At 48.5% G+C, this 27,403-nt stretch overlaps 1 protein-coding gene across 1 annotated transcript; it reads right to left on the bottom strand.

Annotated features, from left to right (window-relative positions):
- Nucleotides 1-717: 717 nt before the first annotated feature.
- Nucleotides 718-21,532, bottom strand: smim28 (small integral membrane protein 28; the record flags this gene model as incomplete). The annotated part of the gene is made up of 2 exons (XM_083636012.1): nt 718-1,146; nt 21,422-21,532. The coding sequence occupies 2 exons, from the start codon at nt 21,530-21,532 to the stop codon at nt 718-720; spliced, it is 540 nt and encodes a 179-aa protein (XP_083492138.1).
- Nucleotides 21,533-27,403: the final 5,871 nt, after the last annotated feature.

Genomic DNA, 27,403 nt, shown 5'->3' with positions numbered 1-27,403 from the left:
CGCGTGCCACGATTTGGTGTGGGTGAGAAGTTGGGTGGCTGCGTTCTGTAGCAGTTCAAGGTTGAGGATCTTCTTGCTGGTGGTCTTCTTCATTTATGGCAGTGATACTCAACTGGCGGCCCACAGGCCACATGCGGCCCACGGGCGCCCCCTGTGTGGCCCGCGATGGAATTGCAAAAATATATATATATATATATATATATATATATATATATATATATTTTTTTTTTTACAGTGCACCTGAACACAACATGCAAGATACCCGCTGAATAAGTGTCCAAATGTTCATGTCATTCTGGCCAATACTCCACTTCTGTTATAGCATTTCAGCCTGGAATATGGAATATCTTTCAATAATCTATGATTTAGCCGCTAAATTGTCAAATACCGCCGTCTGCTCGCTACCCAGGCACTTATGTATGTACTTAACCTAACTAACTATCCGGTGTGCAACATTGTCAGACTAAACTTCAAGTGACACCCCAAAAACCTACAATCCGCTACAGAAAAATTGATATTTATTGTTTATTAACTGGCCCCTGGCCTTCTATCATTTCACGAAAATGGCCCCCGGGCAAAGCAAGTTGAGTATCCCTGATTTATGGTATTGATGTTAAAATGGTACTTATGGCACCTTTGACAATGGTGATGTCAAATTCATGAAAGAAAGAAAAACTTAGTTACAATGTATTCACACCCAACTGCCGCTACGCATTATCACACATAGCGGCCGCTGGACTTGAGCTCCGGGCACAGCTTGGCCTCCAGGTCCTCTATCTTGATGGAGTCCACATCCTTGGAGCTGCTGGAGAGGCTGGCAGCCCGCGTGATGCGGGTCAGCGTCTCCTCGTAGGGAGGGGGCAGGTAGACCATGAGGAAGACTCCGTCCGAGGCATTGGAGCTGGTGCTGCTGGCGTGGCGCTGGGCGCCGCAGGCGAGGGAGGAGAGGAGGTCAGCGCTGCCCTGGGCATCGCGTAGGTCCAGCGCGATGAGGCTGGCCAGGCTCAGCTTGCTGCGGGCACAGCGCCGGTACAGCAGCACGACCAGGAGAGCCACTAGCACCACGGAGAGCGCCGGGAGAGCCACGTAGATCACCAGCTCCGTCTCCCCCTCCTCTCCCGGATCCAGCTCATTCCAGTTGTAGCCCTGGAGATCAACAAGGACGTTTTTTTTTTTTTTTTTTTATCATTATTACTAAAGCAATATTCCACTTCGTTTTATGGTTGTTTGACTCTTAAAGGGACAGTTCACCTCAAAATCAAGAATACATATTTTTCCTCTTACCATAGTGCTATTTATCCATCTAGATCAGTCATTCTCAACCTATGATACGCGTACCATCGGTGATACTTGCGCCCCCTGCTGGTACTTGGAGGGCTCCCTGGAACCTCAATGTTTTTTTACGTGAAATAAACCCAACTTTAAAACATGTCGCCTACAGTAATACTATCAAAATACTAGGTACTATTAATGAAAATAAGCTTGCAACGCTGCGTACGCAGCCCTATGGAAGACTGTCATTTTGCTCCAAAATTACTTTTCATTAAAACCGACCACCCACCCGTAGGTGGCGTGGTGCCCCCCTGGGGCTGACACGGATCCACGTGACTACGTCACGTCCTGTCAGCCCAGGGATAATCACTTTACGTTTCTTCCAGCCACTGAGAAGACGTGTTTTTGAAGCTCCGCGGTTAACTCTGAGTTAGCTCTCACATAGCTTAGATACTAGGCTCGTTCCGTCTTATTAGCCCACCTTAAGAGGTTTGCGTGGAACGGGGTAAAAGCAGGCTTGTGGGACCCGATCCTGTTCTCTCCACCGGCGGCGTCGGAACAAGTCATCTAAAGCTAAGAGTATCTTCCTTAGTTAACTGTTTATTGCTACCGCCGTGTAGTTGCTTGCTACCGCCGTGTAGTGGGTTATTGCTGCCGCCGTGTAGCTGTGCTTCGCTCCCCCGGCTGGGGCAGCGTTATCGTTGAGGGCTGACGCTCAAAACTGTTAGGCTAGGTTGCATACGTGCGATTAGCTTACAGTGTAGCACTAGAACAATAGGCTAGTTAGCCCAGTTCTTGCGGATAAGCTAGCGTGCACCCGTGTGGTTAGCGTCCGTGTGCTTGTTATTAGGCGCCGGCTATATTGTCAGAGCGCGCACGTTACTCGGAGTAACGTTACATAGATAGTTAGCTAGTTGCTCAGTGCAGCTAGCTTGGACTAGCTAATAGCACTCCAGCTATCTGGCTGCGTCCCCAGACAGGGTAACGCACCCAGTTATTGTGGCAGATAGCTAGCGTGCACACGTGCAGTTAGTGTCTGTGTGCTAAGTACTTAGGCGCCAGCTACCTCTGTGTAGGGCGCGCGTTAAGCGAGAGTAGTAGCTAGAAGCCATGCTCTTCAGTTAGCTAGATAGCTAGCTTGCTCCCGTGCAGCCAGTATCTAGTGTTGTGTAGCACTCCAGCTTTCTTACCGTTGCAGGCTTTAGCTTGCACGGTAACCCCGTTATTCCTGTTACCAGAGAAAGAGGGGGGAACAGCTAGGTGCTGTATTAGCTGTGAGGCTACGCTGGCCGGTTACGACCGGCACAATGAAATTAATGTGTGCACTGCCTAAGGGCATGAGCACGCTGCACAGGCGTTGCTGGGACCTACATAAATGTAGTGTAGCTTTTACTGGCGTCGGCCCCGAAGGGGGCACTCTGAGATATTAGCTGAGCGATTACGCTAGCTAGGTGAGCTCGCTCCGCACGTTGTGTGGGCCGCTTCTGTCAGTACTTACGCCATCTTAGCCAGCTTGCTTGTCTGCTAAGTGTTGCTTGCCTCGTGCAAATAGCATCTACTAGATTGTAACTCCCTCTGAGGAGTTTCTTCTGAGATTGACTAGCTTCGCGGGCCGCTGGCCTCTGCTTGCGGTCACGCTTGCTTCCTCGTGTTACCCAGGGTAGAGACTCGCTGCACCGGCTTGTGCGCAGGCTTGTGTTAGCGCACGCTTGTCTCTCAGTGCTTACGCTAGCTTAGCTAGTGGCTTGTTCACGCCTGTTCTCTCGGGTTAACAGGTTGTCGGTATTGTTGCCTCCCCTTCGGGCTGGGCTATTGCCGCTTACGTTGCCATTGCACGCGCACGTTCGCTAGCCTCCGGGTTGCTTACTGTCTAGCCTGTGCTTCTTGCTAGCCTGCTAGCTTGCTTAAGCGGTACTCCCGCTAACAGGGTGCGGCCTGCGGGAGCTTGCTATAGCGATTAGCTTCCTGCTTTCTCTTGCTACTGAGCAGGGAAAGTCAGCGAGGGGATGGGCCGTGTGTAAAACTACATTGGCCGAGTATGAACCGGCACGTTAAGTGTGTGTTCTGCCTTGGGCATGAGCACGCTGCACAGGCGCCTTGAACCCTCGGTCTTGTCCGCAGCTAAGCTCTTGAGAGCGGACCAAGGTCCGCTCTCAAAGGAGTGTGAAAGCTAGCTTGCATACGTGCAGATAGCATTAGTACTGTTTAGCACAGAACGATAGTATTTTGCAGATAGCTGGCGTGCACCCGTGCAGTTAGTATCTGTGTGCTAAGTACATTGGGCGCAAGCTACCTCCGCTACAATAGACGTACCGCCCCTTGCTGGCGCTACGCGTCCAGCAGGGGTTACAGCTCGCCAAGGTCTGGGCTCAGTGCCAGCCTTTGGCTTGTAGCTCTAAGGACAAGCCCACCGCCCTTGGTGCCCAAGGCCCGGGGTGGTTGGGAGCTCTCCATGGGTCGCACTCCCTTGTTGGGGCGCCCCCTGCAAGTGCAGGGAGCCTGGTAGGGGGCACAGCGCACCTTGGTCCATGGCCACGGCCTGGCCTTGGTTGGCAGCGCTCAGGTCAAGCCCACCGGTTGGCTCACCAAGGCTGGGCTCAGTTCCAGCCTGCGGCTTGTAGCTTTAGACCCACCGTCCTCGGTGCCCAAGGCCCGAGTTCGGTCGGGAGCTCGCCCAGGGTCTCATACCCATCATCAAGGCTCGCCTTGGTCCATGGCTACGGCCTGGCCTCGGCTAGAGGCTCCTAGGACAGCCCACCATCAATGGCACCGACGGCCCATTGCTGGTCGGGAGCTCGCCTGGGGGCCGCACTGTCGGACAAGTCCACGTGCGGCCGGTCTCGAGAAAGAACGTTACCTCCGCAGTCCCCCCAGCCTGCGAAGGTCGCACGGCAGGGGGGGGGGGGGGGGTTACTTTCGATACAACAGCGCGTCAGTAGGCGGAGCTTGCGTAAGAAGTTCTCCCCCAGCATGCACAGCTTCTACGGAACTGACCATGCGACGGGGGGGCGTAGCCTCTCACGTCCCGCCCCCCCATCAGGGTACGGGATCAAAAGGTCCCGGTGCCCAGCAATATGCTCATGACGGGTTCCGCTCCTTTGGCCACAAGAGACCATCTTGTCCAACAGGCTCGATGCCTGGGAGCATCTATGTTCCCCGTCCCCATTACGGCGCACCCTCCAGAAGGGATACGCTCTACAGTTTGCCAGGCCCACACCCACTTTCGACGGGACCCCCGATCCGGCCGTGGAGGGGGAGGCCATGGACATACTCCACAAGGAGGTTATTCGTTCCTCGCCAGAGGGGCGATTCGCTCGGTTCCCAAGGCAGATGTGCGCTTGGGTTTTCTACCACAGGTACTTTATCGTGCCCAAGAAGGACGGCTCCATGCGTCCAAAATTGGACCTTCGGCGTCTCAACAAGACGCTGAGGAAGTCCCGTTCCGAATGCTCTCTTTCCCCGCCTGTTCAATGAGTTGAGACAGGGGGATTTCTTACTTCCAGGGATCTGAAAGGTGCGTTCTTCCATGTCCACGTGGTCAGGAGACACAGGAAATACCTGAGGTTCTCCTTCCTGGGGAAGGCTTACGAGTTCTGTGTCTTGCCATTCGGCATGTCTTTGAGCCCGCGAACCCTCACGGTGTGCGTGGAGACAGCCTTGGCTCCCCTCCGCGCGAGGGGGATCCGCGTCTTCCTATATCTCGAGGACGTTCTCTTAGCGGCCGACTCGAGGGTCTGTGCCATGGAACATACCAAGGTGGTGACCGATCACCGGCAAACCTTAGGGTTTTTGGTGAACTGGCAGAAGAGTTGCCTCGTCCCAGCGCAGGCGGCGACCTTCCTGGGGCTCGAGCTAGACTTCCTGCGAGCCTTTCGCCAGAGCGACAGGCTCGCACGGTTCGGACAGCAAGCCAAGGACGTTAGGTCTGTGCCCTCGGTGTCAGTGCATCAGTGCACAGTGATGTTGGGCCTGATGGCCTCAGCACTGCATGTGCTCCCGCTGGGGAGGCTACACATGCTCCCGTGATCCAAATATGGTTTCTCAGGCTTCGCCTGGACTCGGCCGGGGACCGTCATCGCAGGGTTCCTCTGACAGGTCAGGCCTGGCAGGCGCTGGCCATATGGGCGGACCCCCGTTACCTCTCGGGAGGTACTCGGTGGGGCCCTGTCCCGCTCAGGATGGTGATTCGCACAGACGCCTCCCTCTGGGGAGGGGGTGCGATTTGCGGGCATTTTTCGGCGAACGGCCGGTGGGAGGCTGAGGAGCTCTGCCACATAAACGTGCTAGAGCTGAGGGCGATTCGCCTGGCTCTGCTTCAGGACAAGCCCACCATCAATGGCGCCGTGGGCCCATTGTTGGTTGGGAGCTCTCTTGGGGACCGCACTGCCGGACAAGTCCGCGTGCGGCCAGACTCGAAAGAGAACGTTGCCTCCGCAGTCCCCCCAGCCTGCGGAGGTAACACTTCCAGCGGCTCACACATGGGCACCATGTTCTGATTCGCTCGGACAATATGGCAGCGATCGCCCACCTGAACAAACAGGGCGGTGTGCGGTCGGGGGCGCTGAACCATAGCGGGGATTCACCTATGGGTGTATCCCCGTCTCCTTTCAGTGTCAGCGGTCTATCTGCCGGGACGGCGGAGTTACGACCGGCCTGCTGTCTCGAGGCAATCCCCGTTATACGGAGTGGTGCCTCCACCCTCGGGTGATGGAACAGGTTTGGGCCAGGTTTGGTCGCGCCTGCGTCGATCTCTTGCATCGTGGCGCGCGACACACTGCCCACTGTGGTTCTCGATCCAGGAGGACAGCCCCCATTACTGTAGGTCATGACGCGCTAAAAGCGCACGCGTGGCCGAGGGAGGGGCTCTATGCATTTCCCCCGACCCCCCTGATCCGTCAGGTGTTGGACAGGGCGAGGGAACAGCGCCTCCGGCTCGTTTTAGTCTGTTTTGGCCCAGGCAGACATGGTTTGGGGACCTGGTCTCCCTGGCGCAAGATCCGCCCTGGGCGTTGCCGGTACGGGCCGATCTCCAATCCCAGGCGGAGGGGGAGATGTTCCACCCCTCCCCAGGCAGGTGGAAGCTAGCAGTCTGGCTCCTGAACGGGACCAGTTGCTAGCCCAGGGCTTGCCTGATAATGTGGTATGCACTATGCAGCAAGTAAGGGCGTGGATCCAGTGAACTGCAGTGTGCGACCAGTTCTCTGTTTCCTTCAGAGCCTGCTTGACGCGGGTCAGTCCCCGCAGTCGCTTAAGGTGTACATAGCCGCGATTTCTGCTTGCCACATGGGAATTGAAGGGAGCCCCGTGGGGGCGTACCCTTTGGTCTTGCGCTTCATGAAGGGGGCGCGTAAACTGCGCCCGCCGTCGCGGTGTGTTTTTTCCCCAAATCGGACCTGGTTACGGTGCTGGACGGGCTAACGGGTCATCCGTTTGAGCCCTTGGACTCCGCTGATTTAAAGGTTCTGTCTTTAAAGGCCGCGCTGCTGCTGGCCTTGTCGTCAGGAAAGAGAGTTGGTGACCTGATTGCCCTCTCGGTGCAGCAGGCCTGTATGGTTTTGGGAATGATGGGCGCAGGGTTACGTTGCAACCTAACCCGGCTTACCAACCTAAGAATATTAATGTCAGCTTTAGGTCTATGGTCATAGACTTATCAGCATTCTGTCCCCCGCCGTTCAGTTCGGGTGAGGAGTGACGCTTGCACATGCTGTGCCCAGTAAGGGCGCTCTCGGCCTATGTGGCCAGGACGCGTTCATTACGCACTCCAAACCAGTTGTTGGTCTGCTTTGGCAGAAGGCCCAGGGTGGCCTCCTGTCCAAGGATCGCTTATCACACTGGTAAGATACCCCCGGAGGGTATCAAGGCGCATTCTACGCGGGGTGTTGCGACATCCTCTGCGTTGTTGCGCGGTGTTCAGGGGAGGACATGTGTGCCGCGGCCTCATGGTCCTCTCATCACACTTTTGTTAGGTACTACAGTCTCGACGTGTCCGGTTCGCAATTTGCGCACGCGGTGCTGTCGGTGGCAAGAAAGTAGTATCGTTGCCACTCTAATATGTCAGATGGTCAGGCATGAACGTTGCCATACGGCCGTGGTTCACCGGTGCCTTTCGGGTCGCCCTGTGGGGTGCTCCCGGCAGCAAGGTCGGTTGAATTAAGGCACTAGTGAGAGCTTGAGTTCGTAACGAAGTAAAACGTTAGGGTTGTGCTACAACCCGGGTTTTACAAGTGAGAATGAGAGCTCTCACTACCCAGCCTTGCTGCGTCGATGCGTCACGGGGTGCATCGGATCTCAGCTGGCTGGAAGAAATTAGAGTGATTATCCCTGGGCTGACAGGACGTGACGTAGTCACGTGGATCCGTGTCAGCCCCAGGGGGGCACCACGACACCTACGGGTGGGTGGTCGGTTTTAATGAAAAGTAATTTTGGAGCAAAATGACAGTCTTCCATAGGGCTGCGTACGCAGCATTGTAGGCACTAGTGAGAGCTCTCGTTCTCACTCGTAAAACCCGGGTTGTAGCACAACCCTAACGTTTTTAGATTTAGGAACACAATAAAAAAATGTTTCTGACGTTTCTGACGGACACTACTACTGTCAGGGTCGGTGTTAGACATGTGGATCTATTCGCGGGTAGTTGATGAAGCTGGGGTGTTGTGGAACTTGATGGCTGGGGCTGCACTGTTCGAGGTTTTGCGAACGGTTGCAGAGATTGCAGAGATTGGTATGATCCTTGATGAGAATTTATCAATCACTGGCCAAGGCCTGCAGGAGCAGGCCCTTATAGACCCGAATATGACATCACCTGTGTTATGACATCACATGTGTTATGACATCACCAGCGAGGCCATCGGAAGGCATGATTGAGACACTTGGTGGAGACACAGGTGGATCACAGGTGGATCATGACATCATCAGTGATCGATGACATCATAGTAGGAATGACGACGTCAACGTAGGAATGGTGACGTCATCCTAACAGTACCCTCCCCTCAACGGGCGTCACCCGGCGCCCGATCAGCCGCAAGGAAATCCCGAATGAGCGCAGCGTCAAGGATGAACCGGCGGGGAACCCAACTGCGTTCCTCGGGGCTGTACCCCTCCCAATCCACCAGGTATTCAAACCCACGACCCCTGCGTCGCCTGTCCAACAGCCGCCGGATCGTGTAGGCAGGGTGGTCGTCGATTAACCGAGGCGGCGGGGGGGCCGCCGCAGGAGGGCACAAGGGACTAGAGTGCACCGGCTTGACCTGGGATACGTGGAAGGTATGGTTGATGCGACGGAGAGAAGCAGGTAGAACCAAGCGGACAGCCGCAGGGTTCACAACCCGCTCAATAACAAAAGGCCCAATAAAACGGGGCGCAAGCTTCCTTGACTCAACCTTCAAGGGAACGTTCCGAGACGAGAGCCACACTCTCTGACCCGGTGCATAGGCTGGGGCCGGTGTGCGGCGGCGGTTAGCCTGGACTTGCGTCTTGGCAGAGGAACGTAATAGCGATGCGCGAGCCCTCTTCCACGTGCGACGGCAACGGCGCAAATGTGTCTGCATGGAAGGCACCGCAACCTCCTCCTCCTGGGAGGGGAACAAGGGCGGCTGAAAACCGAAGCAGCATTCAAAGGGAGACATGCCGGAAGAGGCGTTGGGGTGCGTGTTGTGGGCGTACTCAACCCACGGCAACTGGGCACTCCAGTGGGAGGGGTCAGCAGCTGTGGTGCAACGCAGCATGGTCTCCAACTCCTGGTTGACCCTCTCGGCTTGGCCATTAGTCTGCGGGTGATAACCCGACGAGAGGCTGACAGTCGTGCCAAGAGCCGTACAGAAGGCCTTCCAAACCTGAGAAATGAACTGGGGCCCCCGATCGGACACAATGTCAGACGGAATGCCATGTGCCCGGTACACGTGTAAAACCAAGAGGTCCGCCGTCTCCTTGGAGGACGGGAGTTTAGGAAGTGGAATAAAATGAGCCCACTTCGAGAATCTGTCAATGACGGTCAAGATGACGGTGTTCCCATCGGATGGGGGGAGTCCGGTTATAAAGTCCATGGCCATATGAGACCAAGGGCGACGAGGTATAGGAAGGGGGCGGAGAAGGCCTGACGAGGGTTTAGTCGAAGTCTTGTTTCGGGCGCAGACCGGGCAAGCGGCGACGAACTCCCTAGGCCCATGGCGGGCCACCAGAAGCGCCTGCGGATGAAGGCAAGGGTCCGTCTAACCCCAGGGTGACAAGTAAGCCGCGTCGAGTGGCCCCACAGAAGAACCTCAGAATGGGCGGAGTCAGGAACGAATAGACGTCCCGGCGGGACCCCCTTTTGGTCAGGCTGTCCCTGTAGGGCTAGACGGACACGCGATTCAACCTCCCACGTTACCGCGGCCACAAAACAGGCCGCAGGCAACACGGGTTCGGGCTCAGCCCGTATGTCAGCAGAGAACTGGCGGGACAGGGCGTCTGGCTTGACGTTCTTAGAACCCGGTCGGTAAGTTAAGGTGAAGTTGAACCTCCCGAAAAACAGGGTCCACCTGGCCTGCCGGGAATTCAATCTCTTAGCGGCCTGGATGTAGGCCAGGTTCTTGTGGTCCGTCCACACGACGAACGGGAGCTTGGAACCCTCCAGCCAATGGCGCCACTCCTCAAGAGCTGACTTAACTGCCAGCAGCTCACGATCGCCGACGTTATAATTGGCTTCAGCGGGTGAAAGCTTACACGAGAAAAAGGCGCAAGGATGGACCTTATGATCTCCAGGAGAGCGTTGAGAGAGAACAGCCCCAATTCCAGTCTCTGAGGCATCAACCTCAACGATGAACTGCAGTTCTGGGTCAGGTTGGGAGAGCACGGGAGCTGTAGAGAAACGGCGTTTGAGCTCGCTAAAAGCAGTCTTGGCCAGGGGGGTCCACCGAAAAGGAGTAGAGGTGGAGGTGAGGGCGGTAAGAGGGGAAGCCACACTGCCGTAGTTGCGGACAAATCGTCGATAAAAATTGGCAAACCCAAGGAACCGTTGAAGCTGTTTCAAGGTAGAGGGTTCAGGCCAATCCGCCACAGCCGCGACCTTGGCGGGATCCATGCGCAACTCACCTTCGGCAATCACATATCCGAGGAAGGACACAGTGGAAGCATGAAATTCACACTTCTCAGCCTTGACGAAGAGGCTGTTCTCCAACAGCCGTTGGAGCACTAGGCGGACATGTTGTTGATGGTCGTCAAAATCCTGAGAGAAGATGAGGATGTCATCCAAGTAGACAAACACGAAGAGGCCGATCATATCCCTCAGAATGTCATTTATGAGAGCCTGGAAGACGGCGGGGGCGTTAGTAAGCCCGAAAGGCATAACCAGGTACTCAAAATGGCCAAGGGAAGTGTTGAAGGCCGTCTTCCACTCGTCCCCCTCCCTAATGCGGACAAGGTGGTAGGCATTCCTTAGATCAAGTTTGGAGAATATCTTGGAGCCATGAAGGGGTGGGAAGGCAGAGCTAATGAGTGGCAGGGGGTATGTGTTCTTCACCGTGATGTCGTTCAACCCTCGGAAATCAATGCATGGTCTGAGGGTCCCATCCTTCTTCCCCACAAAGAAAACCCCAGCGGCCATCGGAGACGACGAGGGCCTAATGATGCCCGCAGCCAAGGAGTCACGGATGTAGGTCCTCATGGACTCCTGCTCAGGGCGGGAGAGGTTGTATAGCCGGCTCCGGGGAAAGGTTGCCCCGGCCTTAAGGTCAACAGGGCAATCAAACGGCCGGTGGGGAGGGAGGGACAGCGTATGCTCCTTCCCGAACACCGGGGCCAAATCATGGTAAACCATGGGAACGGACGACAGATCCGTCGGAGCCGCAGCCGACACCGGTGCAGGGGAAGCCGGAGAGAGCGCGGCGACCAGGCAATTTGCATGGCAATAGGGGCTCCACGAGACCACCTTGCCCTTGCCTGGGGACCATTGGAGGAAGGGTCAAGTCAAGTCAAGTCAAGTTTATTTATATAGCCCTAATTCACAAGCATGTCTCAGAGGGCTTCACAGAAAGTATGTCTAGCTAATTCTAGCTAACACACAGTAACAAGAATATACAGAATAAAGATAACATTTGAACAATTGATAATATAGAAAATATAGGAATGAGGGGAGAGCAGAGGAGAGCGCAGGAGAAGGGAGAATAGCAGGGGGAATGTGAGAGAGTGATGGGGTGGGGAGGGTATAGGAGGTGGGGAGGAGCAAGAGGAGAGAGCAGGAGAGGGGAAGGGAGGGGAGGTGTGGGGGAGAAGAGAGCAGGGGGAGGGAGGAGGTGGGGAGAGAATGAGCAATATAGACGGAGGAGAGGGGGGAGGTGGGGAGAAGATAGGAATGTGGAGGAGGAGAGAAGGAGAGATGGGGGTGCAGGGGAGGGAGAGCCAGGGTAGAGAAGCAGGGGGAGCGTCCCACATCCCCCCCCCCCCCAGAGAGGACAGAGAGGAGGAGAGAACAGAGAAGGAGAGGTGGGAGGGTGCAGGGGAAGGAGTGCAGGGGGAGAGGAGGAGAGAACAGAGAAGGAGAGGTGGGAGGGTGCAGGGGGAACGCGGGAGGAGGAGGCGGGGGAGGGAACAGACCTCTCCGCCCCCTCCTCCCCCCCCCCCCCCCGAGAGGACAGAGGGGAGGAGAGAGCAGAGAAGGAGAGGTGGGGGGGTGCAGGGGAAGGAGTGCAGGGGGAATGTGAGAGAGGGGAGAGGACAGGGAGGAGGAGAGAACAGAGAAGGAGAGGTGGGAGGGTGCAGGGGAGGGAGAGCAGGGGGAACGTGGGAAGGGGCGGCGGGGGAGGGAAGAGCATGGAAGGAGAGGGTGCGGGGGGGGGGGAGTGGGAAATGTGGGAGAGTGGGGAACAGGAGGGGGAAGAAGGGAAAGGAGCGGGGGAAAGAGAAAGAGAGGGGGGGGGAAGATCAGACAACTGACTACTCTAAGCATTAACCAGAGCTAACTGGGACATAGTATCTAGCTAGTCTACAGCCTAATCTGGCCTATCCTACTCTGCTCTAGTCTGATCTTTGCCTGAACACTAACAGGTCAGCCTTAGGCTGTAGCTAATCTATCGCCTACCTAAACTGTTCTAAACCAACCGGCAGCCCTCGACCAGGGTTTGTGCAGGTTTAACCAGGGGCGGCCGAGGACCACGGGAGTGTTGGGACAGTCAGTCACGTGGAAGTGAATTGTCTCCCGATGGTTCCCAGAAAAGCGAAGGTCAACTGGCATGGTTCTTTCAGTAATCTGGGCGAAGCGCTGGCCCCCGAGGGTTATGGCCTCAAGGGCGGGGGAAAGTGGGACGGTCCCCACGCCCAGTCGAGTAACAATACCGCGGTCCAAGAAGCGGAGAGTGATTGATACTGTCAGGGTCGGTGTTAGACATGTGGATCTATTCGCGGGTAGTTGATGAAGCTGGGGTGTTGTGGAACTTGATGGCTGGGGCTGCACTGTTCGAGGTTTTGGGAACGGTTGCAGAGATTGCAGAGATTGGTTTGATCCTTGATGAGAATTTATCAATCACTGGCCAAGGCCTGCAGGAGCAGGCCCTTATAGACCCGAATATGACATCACCTGTGTTATGACATCACATGTGTTATGACATCACCAGCGAGGCCATCGGAAGGCATGATTGAGACACTTGGTGGAGACACAGGTGGATCACAGGTGGATCATGACATCATCAGTGATCGATGACATCATAGTAGGAATGACGACGTCAACGTAGGAATGGTGACGTCATCCTAACAACTACCTGTTGTGCGTACACAATCAGCTGCTAATGTTACAAGCAAGAAGCTATTGATTACAAGAAAGCAGGCATGTTGCAAAATTGGCTGAAAACGAACTGGAAAGAGACGTGTGGAGGAGTCCCGCAGCAATGAAGTTCAACAAGTGAACGAGGAGGACAGGTCAGTGAAACGAGCACAAGCCAGAAGCGCAAGAGCGGTTTGCAGCCACACAACGCCTTCCAGTGATAACGCTAATGGCTGAGTTTTGTTGGAATAGGCCGCAGATGAAGCACTATGCGGCCTAAATGTTACGGCTTAGCTCATGAGTCACCAAGGCCGCGGAGCCAATCTGTCCGTTGCGCCATAGGCATTCAGCAGAATGGACATTGCAGCCAAAAAGCAGAAGTATGGAACTCACAAATATAAGGTCTTAAGTCATGTGAAATGATTGGTTATAATTAACAAACTAAGCAATGCATAAGGATTTATAATTGACATGAATAATAATCTCTATCTGTCATAAATCATATCATATCATGTATCATCTAAATCATACGTTTAATCTTTGAGAATGAAATGTATCAGGGTAATCAAGAAATGTGTTGATGAAATATGTATTACAAGTGATTCAATGAGCCGTGTTACCTGGTAATGGAATATAGGTTACGAGGGATTAAATGATTGAGAGATGTAGTGATTGATTGTGACGACAGTCGATCAGTACATGTTACAATCAATGAGCCATTATTACAATCAGTGGTGATAATGATCATTATTAATGATAAGCTGTTGTTGATGATTGAGCCAGTATTAATTGTCAATTATCGAGAGATGAATTGACTAGGTGTGATTGACATGAGTATTGAAACCAAGGTATTAAAAGGTTAAAGATGTTAGTGCTATGTGAAATGTTCATTAAGCAGAGTGAATAGAAATCATGTAGTCTTGTGATCTTGTGATGACTATTACACAAGAGACACCAGTCATGTGACTTCTGAGCGAATACGGGAATTCGTGTCAACCGAATACGGGAATTTCCATTAATTGCGAAATCAAGACAGAGCGATAACCATATATGGACAGAAGCGAGGTGGAGCGATGGTGAATGGCCAGCATTTGAACAGGCCTCTCTGTACATGGGTCACACAAACATTATAAAAGTAATTGGCTCAAATACATCAGGGCCAGTCTGCATCGAAGAGGATCCCACACAGAAGAGGATCTTACTCTGGACCCAACTAAGGACTAGACTTGTGAGCCGCACATCGGGAGGTGCGCGAGGATCTATCTCAGTGACCCACGGGCAGAGCTACAAAAGAGACTGGACATTTCCCCACACTGAGGTAGTGTATTGGACTTTGCCTGTACCTTCCAGGCTCACCACCACAGCGAGAAGAGGAGACTGAGCCTATATCGAGAGGACGCACAGGATGGATTTATAGTGATGTTTGTGGATTGCACAGGATGGATTTAAAGTGATGTCTGTGGATTAATAAGTTGCTTGAGAGGAGGAGGCAGAAGTGAGCTCAGCGGACCTAGGAATGACCATGCACCGAGGCTCTATGGCACTTCCCCATTCGACACTGGACGCGGGCGTTCAGTGAGTCACAGGCTGGAGGAGAAAGGGCCCACTGGCTCATGCTGAAACTCAGTAGGCCACATCAATCAATCCTCTTTTTATCCATCACCACTCCGAAAGGACGCAGCACCTCCGTGCTCAGCCATACCGCTCAACGTTGACGGTGAAGAGGAAGTTTCTTGACGAAGAAACAACTTCAGTCTATCCCCACCATAGCAAATTGGATAAGTACTTCCCAATTAGTGAAGAAGCTCATTAGCAGCCATAATATGTAATTGTATTATCATGAAATTGTATTATTAATCAATGCTAATGCTGCACCTTGCTAAACTCTATAAATAAAACAAATCAATTGGATTTAAAGTTTAGGAGTGGACAATGATTTATGTGTTATTCCCCTTGATGGTAATCATATGGTTAAAAGGTGCGTGTGACACACTAATGGTTACTGGTTGAAATAGCAGCGCCCCTACGACTTATACAGCCGTTAAACATTACCTAGTCGATAACAAGTGCAAGATTCAGAGGAACAAGCTGCCATAATAACAGACTTGACCAGTTTTAGCGCCCGTCTCCTGGCTGGTCGGACAAGACCGCTAAAGCTGGTGGTAGCGGGGTGAGAAGTCTGGAACACCATTCCGGCAGTTAGCGCTAGGCGAATTGTTCCCACCTAACTGCTTAATCAAAGTGCAGAAGCTAGTTGGAGTTATACACAACTGAGCTGCACTTTCTAACCCTTATAACGGAGAGCAGTTTCTACCAATTAGTGATCGGTCTTCACTGGATTGAGAACAATTGGGAGAGAATCACGACAGTTTCCCAACAAAGAAGCTTCTTAAGAGTTAAGACTAGATGGCACTCTGAGCCCACCAGTGGGCCACGACCCAGTGGTTGAGAAACACTGTTGTAGAATAACCTAATCGTGGTCATGTTAAAGAACTTCTTCTATTAAACATTATTTATTTCAGACATGGACTGCAGTTCAAATTGCTTTATATACAGAGATGGGCGAAAATACATCATAAAGTATTTTGATACAAATTACAAATACTTGCTCAAAAAATGTATCACAATACAAATACAAAATACCTGTCTGAAAATGTATTTGAGATACAAATACGTATTTTGTATTTTGAAAATACATGAAAATACATTTTATAAAAACTTACAGTATAAAGAGCTGCAACGATTAGTCAATTCATAGATGAATTGCCAAATATTAAATTAATTGCCTATTTTGATGATCTATTAATCATTTAGAGACATTTCTTTAAGGAAAATGTCCTAATTCTCTGATTTCAGCTATTCAAAAGTGAAATTTTCTGGTTTCCTTAGACAGTAAATCCTCTCTTTAGTCCTCTGTCACAGTGTGTGTACTCCCTAACACACTGTAGTTCTTCCATTTTAGTTTTAGTTGTTTTTCAGTAGAACTAATTTCTCCTTCAGCTCAGCTGTTAATCACCTTCTGTGAGGGCTTTTGACTTAAAGGCAGCATTTCTGCATGTTAACCTCAAGTTTTGGAACTTTGACTATGTTTAGCCATAGATATCTGACATCATAACACAATATATAAATAACTGAAATAGGTAAAAGGCATAGTAGGTCCCCTTTAAACAACTTCACATTCACCACCATGTCAGTAACTTGTCGTCACAGTATTTATTTAACGTGCAAACATATTTATACAACTAGAAAAGGTTACATTTCAGGAATTGAATGCCCTGATGCACATCCTGTCTAAGGTTGTGAAATTGTGAATCGGTGAGAGGAACGATGAGAAACTGCATCTCAAACAAAAAAGGCCTTCCATGAAATTGGACTCTTGTTCAAATCCTTACATCCTTAAAATGACTTCCCCTCCTTCTGCTTCATAAACAAAATCCAAAACAACCTGGCTATCTAGAACATAATTACTAAAGAACAATCACTCACTGAATACAACTTTCCACTATCAGCAGTGGTAACACCATTCTAGTGTCAAAATCTGCACAGCCATCATTATGCACAGTGAAGCCCAGACATCCTTGTAGCGACAGAAAGACATTTTTGATTTTCATTAGGGTACTTTGGTGTTCAGTTATAGTTTTTCAGTATAACTAATTTCTCCATCTATTCAAATCAGGTTTATGACAGTTAGTTGTTTTTCAGTACAACTAATTTCTCCTATTCAAATCAGGTTTCAGTTTAGTTCAGTTAGGTTTTTTTTCAGTACAACTTATTTCTCAATCTATTCATATCAGGTTTTAGTATAGTTCAGTTAGTTTTTTTTTTCCAGTACAACTTATTTCTTCAGCTATTCACATCAGGTTTCAGTTTAGTTCAGTTAGTTAGTTTTTCAATACAACTTCTTTCTCAATCTATTCTGAATCATATCAGCTTTCAGTTTAGTTCAGTTAGTTGTTTTTCAGTACAACTTATCTCTCTATCTATTCTGAATCATCAGGTTTCAGTTTAGTTCAGTTAGTTGTTTTTTCAACTTATTTCTCCATCTATTCATATCAGGTTTCAGTTTAGTTCACTTAGTTGTTTTTAGTACAACTAATTTCTCCATCTTTTCACATCAGGTTTCAGTTCAGTTAGTTGTTTTTCAATACACCTTATTTCTCCATCTTTTCATATCAGGTTTCAGTTGAGTTTAGTTCACTTAGTTGTTTTTAGTACAACTAATTTCTCCTATTCAAATCAGGTTTCAGTTCAGTCCAGTTGTTTTTTAGTACAAGTAATTTCTCTGTTTATTCATATCAGGTTTCAGTTTAGTTCACTTAGTTGTTTTTAGTATAACTAATTTCTCCATCTTTAGTTTAAACCTGTGTCAATGTTTACATGTGTCAATTTGAGAATAAAAAGAAAAATGTATTTTATGTATTTGAAATACACAAAATACAAGATCTGAAAGTATCTTGATACAAATTACATCTCATTTTTCTCTGCCCAGCCAAATACAAATTACAAAATACAAAAAAGTAGTTGAAATACGTATTTCAAATACAAGTATTTCAAATACTGCCCATCTCTGTTTATATACACAGCATACAACAAAATTGCGAGAAACACTACAGAATTTAAGCGACCTTGGGTTCTGTGAAAGGTGCTATATAAATCCACAACATTCTTATTATAAAAGGAATCCATTCTGATTAGAGGAATATAGCCTACGGTAAAACATTTAAAACACAAGTAACCATACATACAGGGGAGATTTTCAAGTGTTCCCCAATTTTAAACACTAAAGGGTGCATGAAAGAAAGGAAAAAGGGAAAAACACAAGAGGAACAGTGGACACAAGTATCTCCTTTTGCCTGACACGGCTGGATCTGCCAGTGTTTCGTCATTAAGAAGGTGTTAAGAATGCCCCAGACCCTTCTTACAAAACCTTCTTAACGAAAGATCATCTTAGCACTAAGAAGCTTTTGGGAAACGCAGCCTTCTTAACGGAAGATAATTTTAGGCTAAGAAGCAATCGGGAAACGCGTTGGCTTCGTTGGCTTCTTACGGGAGCCTTAAGAAGGGTCAAAGAAGCTTCTTAGCGCTAAGAAGCTTTTGGGAAACCCAGCCAGTTAGCAGCGCTGAACCGAGTGCCACATGTGCTGCTAGTGGCACCGTCGGAAGCGCAAGTGGGGAATCCACAAACAAACCATGCAAAACATTACGCAAATACAACTCCATTTATATTAGGTTAGGATTCAGCTGCGGTGGGACGGAGGAAGAGCCCAGGCAACAGTGCGGGCTGAGCAGGAGAGTTTAATAGAGTTGTCTTGTGACGAAACACTGAAGCCTGCTTTCAGAAAGCTGTTGGACTTTTGGATGAAGCAACACAGAGAAAACCCTGTCCTGTCTGAAAAAGCTGTGTGCTTTCTCCTTCCTTTTGTGACCACATATCTGTGGCCTATCTGTGTGTGTGTTTGTGTGCGTGCGTGCGTGCGCGTGCGCGTGTGCGTGAGTGTGTGTGTGAGAGAGAGAGAATGTGTTTGAAGTACATTTGCTGAAATAAAGTTCTCAATTTTCTCACTTGCTGTGTGAGAATGATACGTTATGTTATGTTCTCATTTACTGAGGTGCATTGTATGAGAATTGTGTGGAAGCCTTGGCGCCAGCTAATGGGGACCCTTTAAAAAAAAACAAATCTTACTATCTTTTGTTGTCTGTCTGTCAATGCACCTATGCAAGGCAAATCTGGACTTGAAATCTGTAATCTAAAATTTAGCCTATAGCCTAATTTATTTAGCCCCCTTCCTGATAAGCTAGCATTGACATCGCTGGTACCAATGATGCCTTGGCTTAGGTCATCTAGCTGAATATGATACCAGACACTTTATTCTGGCTTTAACAGCGAGCCTGCTACAGCCTCTGAAAGACAGTAGCGGGAGAAATTACCAATCGGGAGCGCAGCGGGAGAAAGGGTTAAAAATCTCGCAAAAAAAGCGGGTGTGTTTGCAGGTATGTGTAGCTCCTCCTGGTGTTTACACCCGCTCAGTAGGACTGTCCCGCCACCCGGGGTGTCTCAGAGCGTAACATGTGGCGGTGTTGTTTACACCCGCTCAGTACGACTCAGAGCGTAACATGTGGCGGTGTTGTTTACACCCGCTCGGTACGACTGTCCCAAATGCCCGGGCAGCTTTAGTTTGCATCGCTGCACTCTCACCTCCTGTCCTGAAATGTCCATGCAGCCTTTTCCTGAGGCTTAGAGGACTCTCAGTCTGTCAGTGTGCGCAGCAGGCCGGCACACAGCCCTGTCCCTACTGGATAATGCTGAGGGATTTGCCAATGGCATATTATATATACAGGATTTACATTTAGTTTTTATTTAGCAGCGGCGGCCCACCGCTGCTAAATCCTGGCCCCCGCTGCTTCAAAATAAGATGGAATGTCATGAAGTCATTTGACTGCTTTGATTTGAAAATGTCTTACCAAGAAATGGTGACTGAGTAACGTTACACTAAACGTTACCATTCAAAGGTTTGGACACACCTCTCAGAATGTACTTTATTTTTTCATTCCCTCAAAGCCATTTTTTACCCAAGGGCTTATGCTTAAATACTTGAAATTAGACACGTATAAATAGTGTTGCCTATACATTTCTTTCCAAAGTCTTTATTTAACTTTCCATCAGGGCAAAGGGGCGGCTACTTTAAATAATATAAAATATAAGATAGATTTGATTTGTTTGACTCTTTTGGTCCATTTTGTGTTATTTCGTAGATCTCTTTACTATTCGGTAAAAAGGGAAGAAAAATATGTTGTCAAACCTTTTGAGTGGTAGTGTATCATAAGATGGATATATGCAAATGATTTAGGAGAGTATTAACTATATATATGTAACTGAAATTAAGTTTTTTCTCAGGACTTGGTCAAGAAAAGCAGCATGGAGCTACAAACAAACATTACATTATATAACATCACTTTTATAGAGAAATAAATAGTCATAGAAAAGTAAATCCGTACAATTCTCCGGGCCGGGTACGACACGCACTTAACAAATATCGTCAATATTGTGCCCTCTATTATTCTCTATTTCTACATCATTATTTATATATACTAACTTCTTATCCACTTTATTACGTCATCTTATTTGTTTTTGTTTATTAATGTCATCCTGTATTTCTCATCTAATGTCATGTGTGTGTAGCCCGTGTGTATGAAATGTGCTTCATAAATAAACTGTCCTTGCCTTTTGCCATCTGGATTGAAAAAATATATAGAAAGAAAGAAATCATTATTTGCTCATGTTTGTCTTAACTTAGATTTACTGTTCATTCTGTCTTCTATTCTTTTACTTTGTGTTTTTGTTTGTGTTTTTGATTTTAATTATCGTGTCATGTAATGTAATATTTTGTTTTGGACCCCAGGAAGACTAGTTGCCATCTAGGCGGCAGCTAATGGGGATCCTTTTTAATAAACAAATAAACAAATGTTTTGACACAACATGACAACCCAAAAGTTCCATTTGAACAATTACAAGTTAGACTGGCTGTCAGAAATATCAAGATATTACTGGAGTTAGATTCTAGACATTATTAGTACAATGTATGTGATATCAACCCATAACAACACACTCCAAAAACAATCCAGTCATGTTACGTTGAATCTCAACCTTTAAATCAAAATTAAGTTGCATCAACATTTTCAATGTAAAAAAAAAAAAAACTGTTTTACATCTGTTTCCACCATTTATTTGAAAAGTTGGTTAATTTGAAAACAAAAAACAAAAACAAAAAAGTTATGGTGAGGCAACTAAAACAACTTTTGGTTTGGGTTAGGGTTCAATAAAAACGTTAAATGTGACTTACGGTTGAAATGTAGAATTTGAACATGGGGTATCGGTTCATATTTTTTCGATACCGGTGCTAAAACGATCCTTTTAAAACGGTCCCGGTGTCTAACGGTGCCTGAACCGATACTTTTTAAAATTTAAAACAGATTTAAAGTGGATTTCTTTACAAGAGCTTTTCAAGCGCTGTTAGTGAAGGTGCAGCGCCGGTTCCAGAGCAGCAGAGGGCAGATATTTCACTCAGCAGCAGCTTGGGCATGGCACCTAAATGAGGCAGCTAAATATGCGTTGCAATTCGGTCCGGTAAGTACCGGCTGTAAAGGTAGCGGTAACATAGTGGTACCCGGGTTTCGGTACCGAACCCTATAGAGCATGGCTCTCCGGTGTGAAAGGCAAATGTTTACGCCCTCCACCCCAGCCACAACACCCTCCTTACTGCCCTTACTTATACACCCTTACTTATTTCAATAGCAGACTCTATAACATTGATATCCACACATATCCAGAAATGTTGATACGCAACATATTTTTGGTTCAGAAACGTTGACATTCGATGTATCTGTGGACGTTTTCATTGGTGACCATGGCTGCAACACACCTGCAGTTGTTTCTCCAGCGTGGGGGGCGAAGGCGAGCCCGTCACCCAGTCATACGTCCCTCTGCCGGCCGGTCCGAACTTCATCCAGCTGCTCTCCAGGAGCGCCCGCATGCTGCTGTGGGGTGGGGTGCTGGGTGGAGGGGTTGGGTGCTGCTGGGTGGAGGGGTTGGGTGCTGCTGGGTGGGTGGGGTGATGGGTGCAGGGGTTGGGTGCTGCTGGGTGGAGGGGTTGGGTGCTGCTGGGTGGGGTGCTGGGTGCTGCAGGGTGGAGGGGTTGGGTGCTGCTGGGTGGGGTGCTGGGTGCTGCAGGGTGGTAGGGGTTGGGTGCTGCTGGGTGGGTGGGGTGCTGTGTGCTGCAGGGTGGGGGTGCTGGGTGGAGGGGTTGCGTGCTGCAGGGTGGGGTGCTGGGTGCTGCTGGGTGGGGTGCGGTGCGATGGAGGGGTGGGAGCGGGAGCTGAGGCAGATGTTTAGGGTGAGGATGGAGAAACGCCCAGTTGGAGGAGAGTAGAAGAAGAAGGGCAGAGGAGGAGCTGGGCGATCAACTCGAGCATCCAGCTGCTGGTCCCTCGACTGTCAGAGTGATCTGAGCAGAGAGCGGGCGCGGCACAGAGGGGAGGGGCGTGTGGGCGGGGCACAGAGGGCAGGGGCGTGTGCGTGGGGTGGAGGGTGTAGGGGGGGGGGGGGGGGTTAAGCAGCTGCTCACATGCCCACACATGCAGCAGAGCAACAGGATTCAGGCCAATGATGGGATTTGTAGCAACGCAGCTTAGCTGGCCTATTGATGAGAGAGAGAGATGAGAGTGTGCGTGTGTGTGTGTGTGTGTGTGTGTGTGTGTGTGTGTGTGTGTGTGTGTGTGTGTGCGTGTGCGTGTGTGTGTGTGTGTGTGTGTGTGTGTGTGTGGATGTGTGTGTTTTGCAGGTTTGCGTGCTTCAGGAGGAGAGCTGAGCGTTACAAACAGCTGCTGAGCGGAGGGAGGCAGTACGTTCGAGCATGGAATTGACTGATAGGCAGGCTGTTTTTTAGGGGGGTGAGATGGAATGAGTCTGCCCTAAGTAATGACTTTCTATGGCAGCTTTTCCTGAACAGATCTGTTTGAAAAGAAGCTCCTTCCTTAATTATCTTAATGTCCAGAAAGTTCACTTGATGTTGATGATCGTACTCTATGGTGAACTTGAGGTTTTCATTCTGGGCATTTAGAATTGAAAAGAACTGTAACAGAGTAGATTCATCTCCCGTGCAAAGTAAACAGATATCGTCGATATATCTTTTCCACATTCCATAGAATCAGGAGAGTGTGCAGCACGGAGGCCTCTTTTCATAAACAAAGCCACACCCTTAAAGGTATGTTCAAAACAAGGGGCTACTCGGAGCCTGTCATCGAGAAAGCAGCCTCAAAGGTCTCCTCCAAAAGCCAGGAGGAGTGTCTGCGCCCCTCTCAAAAAAAGAACACTCTACAACCAGTTAACTGTATCATACAGTATTCACCCCTGGGAAAACAATTCGAAAAAATAATAAAAAAACACTGGCACCTCTTGGATACAGATCCTGATCTGAGCGGTTTATTCAATACTGCCCCACGGATGGTATATAGGAGACCACCAAACATTGGAGACCAAATCGTGCATTCTGACTTAACCCCTAAGAAACCCCACACTTTCTTAGATGATCTACCTGATGGCAACAGACATTGTGGAGCTTGTACACAGTGCCATTTTACAACAAAATGCAACGTTTTTAACCATCCAACAACAGGAAAAAAGATTAAAATCAGAGGAAAGATATCTTGCACAACCACCAATGTTATTTATATGCTCACTTGTCCCTGTGGGAAATCCTACGTGGGCAAGACGTCAAGAGCACTTAAGACACGGATAGCAGAGCACCGCAGTACAATCAGAAACTGTGATGTAAAAAGCTCAGTAGCCATCCATTTCACGCAGGCACACCACAATGTCTCCCAACTCAGATACGTAGGCATCGAACATGTTACGGCCCCTAGACGTGGGGGGAACATGGACAATCTCCTTCTAAAGAGAGAATTATGGTGGATTGACTTTTTGGGCACCATGGCACCTATTGGACTCAATGAGGACTTTGATGTCAGGCCTTACTTGTGAGACCTCTGTGCTGTACTCATATTCCAGTTGTTTTTTTGCCTTTTATTTCCTTTTGATACAAGACTGTATGGATGAATGTTCTCTGTGAGATACTTAGAGGGCCGAGCTGATTGATGGCGTCCAGTTCTAAAATATGTTCTAAAAAATGTTCTAAAATATGTTGTGCAAATATACTGTGCAGTGATTGCTGTGTAGAGCTATTGTATGTTCACTAAGAGAGCTGAATAGGTTCTGCCACCATTTTCCTTTTCCTTAGAATGTGATTTATGCTTTGTGAAACTGCTCTGAAGATTGTACCTGGGTCTGCCTCCACACCACTAGGTGGCGACAAAGACCCATGAAAATGCTATTTAAGCACTTCCTTGTAAATGTATTTTTCACTTGACACTGACGAAGGCCCGAACCAGGCCCAAACTGTTTGTCTTAAATGTATTAATAAATGTCCGACACGGGAGCGAACTAAAATTGTGGTGCGAGCCCTTTTCTTCGTTTATTTTCCTGTTTAGTACAGTTGAGCTCAGCACCAACCAGTGGATGTGCGTAAGTCTCTGGATGCCTAGGAAGTTTGATCTAGTCACAGACCATAAGCCATTCAAAGTCATATACAGTCCCCGATCTAAACCATGTGCACGCATAGAGCGATGGGTCCTGCAGCCATATAACTTCAAGGTGCTGTACATACCTGGAAAACAGAACATAGCAGACCCGCTATCACGGTTGCTGGGGGATACAACACAAACTCAGATACACAAACATGAATCGGATGAGTACGGTATGTGAGATTTGTAGCGATAAGTGCCACACCCAAAGCCCTTACTACCCGAGAGGTAGAAGAAGCTTCTGCTACTGACCCAGAACTAGTGGAGGTACGCAAAGCAATTGAAAACGGACACTTTGAAAACTGTAAACCATACGCACCAAATGCAAACGAAATGTGTGTAGTGGGATCGCATAGTGCTGCCACAAAAGCTACAAGCGAGAGCACTTATGCTTGCTCATGAAGGACACTTGGGAATCGTGGGAACCAAGCAACATCTCAGAACCAAAGTTTGGTGGCCTGGCATGGACAAAGCAGCTGAAAGACATTGCAAAGCATGTCATGGATGTCAGATTGTAGCCAGACCCGACCCACCAGAACCACTGAGAAACACAACCTTACCGGACCGACCCTGGCAGGATGTCGCCATAGATCTGCTAGGACCACTGCCGACCAATCATTCCATACTTGTGGTAGTGGATTACTACAGTCGCTACTATGAGTATGATGTTTTGACTTCTACAACTGTCATCGACAGTCTCGAGTCAATCTTCAGCAGACATGGATTACCCGTCACCTGCAAATCAGATAATGGACCGCAGTTCAAATCTGACACATTCAGGGAATACTGTGAAACAAATGGAATCAAACACTTGAAGACAACGCCAAAATGGGCTCAGGCGAATGGAGAAGTTGAGCGCCAGAACTCATCACTGATGAAGAGGATCAAAATTGCACAATCAGAAGGACTGGACTGGAAACGGGAACTGAGAAGATATGTGACTGTGTACCGGAGCATTGAACATGATACCACAGGGAAAAGTCCAGCTGAACTTCTCTTTAATCGAAAAAATAAGGGGAAAGTTACCAGACTTCTGTGATTCACACACAATAGCACTGGATGTACGTGACAGAGACACTGAGCAGAAAGGAAAAGCAAAGTTATATGCTGATAAATGAAGAGGAGCTCAATATTCAAATGTGGACATTGGAGATATACAGTACTCATACAACAGGACAAAGTGGACAAGTTCACCACACCGTTCAACGCAACACCACACAAAGTTGTGAGCAAGACAGGAAATCAAGTTGTGGTTGAGTCTCCAACTGGAGCACGCTATAAGAGGAATACCACACATGTGAAAAGATATGAGACAAACAAGCCCAAAGAAACACACAATACACAGGAGGAAACACTGGGAGCTGAGGACAGTGTACTGGACGCGGACACACACGCACAGACGAACGTCACTCAGACACCATACCAGGACACTCAAATGACTGACATATCAAGGGCCAGACCACAGAGGATTAAAAAGGGCCCTGACAAGTTTTCTGATTTCATATTGGAGTAACCTGGAAAAAGTATAGTAGTATTGTGGATATAAATATAAAAAAAAAAAAGTGTAATGTTGAAAACACAAGTTAAATGATGGTTTCTAAGCTAAAGAAAACAGCTGTTGTGAAAAGAAGAAAAACAATAACCACTTATGTATGAGACAATAACTTGTTTGCAAAGTGGATGTTTATTTCCAAGAAAAGGGGGGATGTCATGTACTGGATTCTGATTGGACCATAAAGGTCACATGTACAATGTTACAGGAAGTGTTAGGAACACAGCTAGACCGGACAGCCAGAAGGCATGGTGTCAACAGGTCCGTGATAGACAATAAAGCAAGTAAACGAATAAGCTGTCTAATGATTCAATTCAGGTTGCACTATCTAATTAAGTATTAAGATAGGCACACAACAAGCAGGTCTGAGTCTATTGGAGTCAATGGGAAAAGTCTACGTGATCTCAGATTATGACAGATTCTTTCGTCCCCATATTCATTAAAGTAAATATTTGGCCCATTCTCCGAAGCCACATATCTTCAGAATATTCTGACACTAAAATGGCATTTTTCAGACAGACAGATCAGGAGAAAATTTAACTTGTTCAAGACCTGTCTCTATCTCAGCAACACACTCTCGCGAGATTTGGCAACAAGATTCAAGATTCAAGATTTTTATTGTCACTCCGTAGTACAAGTATCACGTGTGAAATTCTTGTGCTGTGGACTCCGTTTACAACATAGTACAAAATAAAACAGGGCATATGAGTGCAGGAAAACAACAAGAGACACAACAAGCAATAAGGCAGTAGAGTGATAAGACAAGTCAGAGACAGTGGCACATTCACTGCACATAGGTGCACATGGCATGTGCATACTTTAGACATACTTAAACATAGTCGACGTTCTGTTTGCACAGATGCAAATAGCATATACCTAATTAAACATACAATTAAACATTAGACATGCATAATGGTAGCAGCTACAGTGCGGTACAGTACAGCTACCCACACTATTTGTGTATGTTAAGGAGTCTCGTGGCCTGCGGGAAGAAACTGTCCCTCAAGCGATTTGTGCGTGCTTTTGGGACCCTGTATCTCCTCCCTGAGGGTAACGGGGAGAACAGGCTGTTGTGGGGATGGTTTGTGTCTTTGATGATCTTCAGGGACCTCCTGAGGCACCGGTGATTAATGTGTCATGCATTCATTCAACGGTGCCCAACCCACCCTCGTGGGTTTGCAACACACACACACACACACACACACACACACACACACACACACACACACACACACACACACACACACACACACAAAAATACAAAATACAACAATAAACCAATGGTACACCAGTTAAAATAATGAATGATGAATGAATGAATGAATATTCCCTCGGGGAATTTGCTCTGCACAGAGAGAGCCCACAAGAACATGAACATGACAGACAGGCACACACACATAATACAAACATGAGCATAATATACATACATCATAAAAAAGCATTGCATTGCAATCAACCAATCAAAAGCACCAGGTGCATGATCAATAAGGGCTAAAAAATCTAACCATTTTTTTTTTAACTTGTTAAGCAGCTGAATGCTGCGTGGAACAAAGGATGTAATGCCTCGTTCTCATCATACAGTATAGCTTCGCCCTGAAGGTAAGAGTGCATACTCAGACCATAGAGGGTGCTGTGGATCAGCTAGGATCTTTTGCGCCAATCTCCTGGTGCACTGGCCTGACATGTTAGTAATATTGCACATTGGTACTCTGGT

This window comes from Poromitra crassiceps (genome assembly GCF_964638095.1).
Source record: "Poromitra crassiceps genome assembly, chromosome: 4".
Classification (NCBI taxonomy): Eukaryota; Metazoa; Chordata; class Actinopteri; order Beryciformes; family Melamphaidae; genus Poromitra; species Poromitra crassiceps.
Note: the sequence above shows the minus strand (reverse complement) of the source record. Positions and strands in the feature narration are given on the sequence as shown.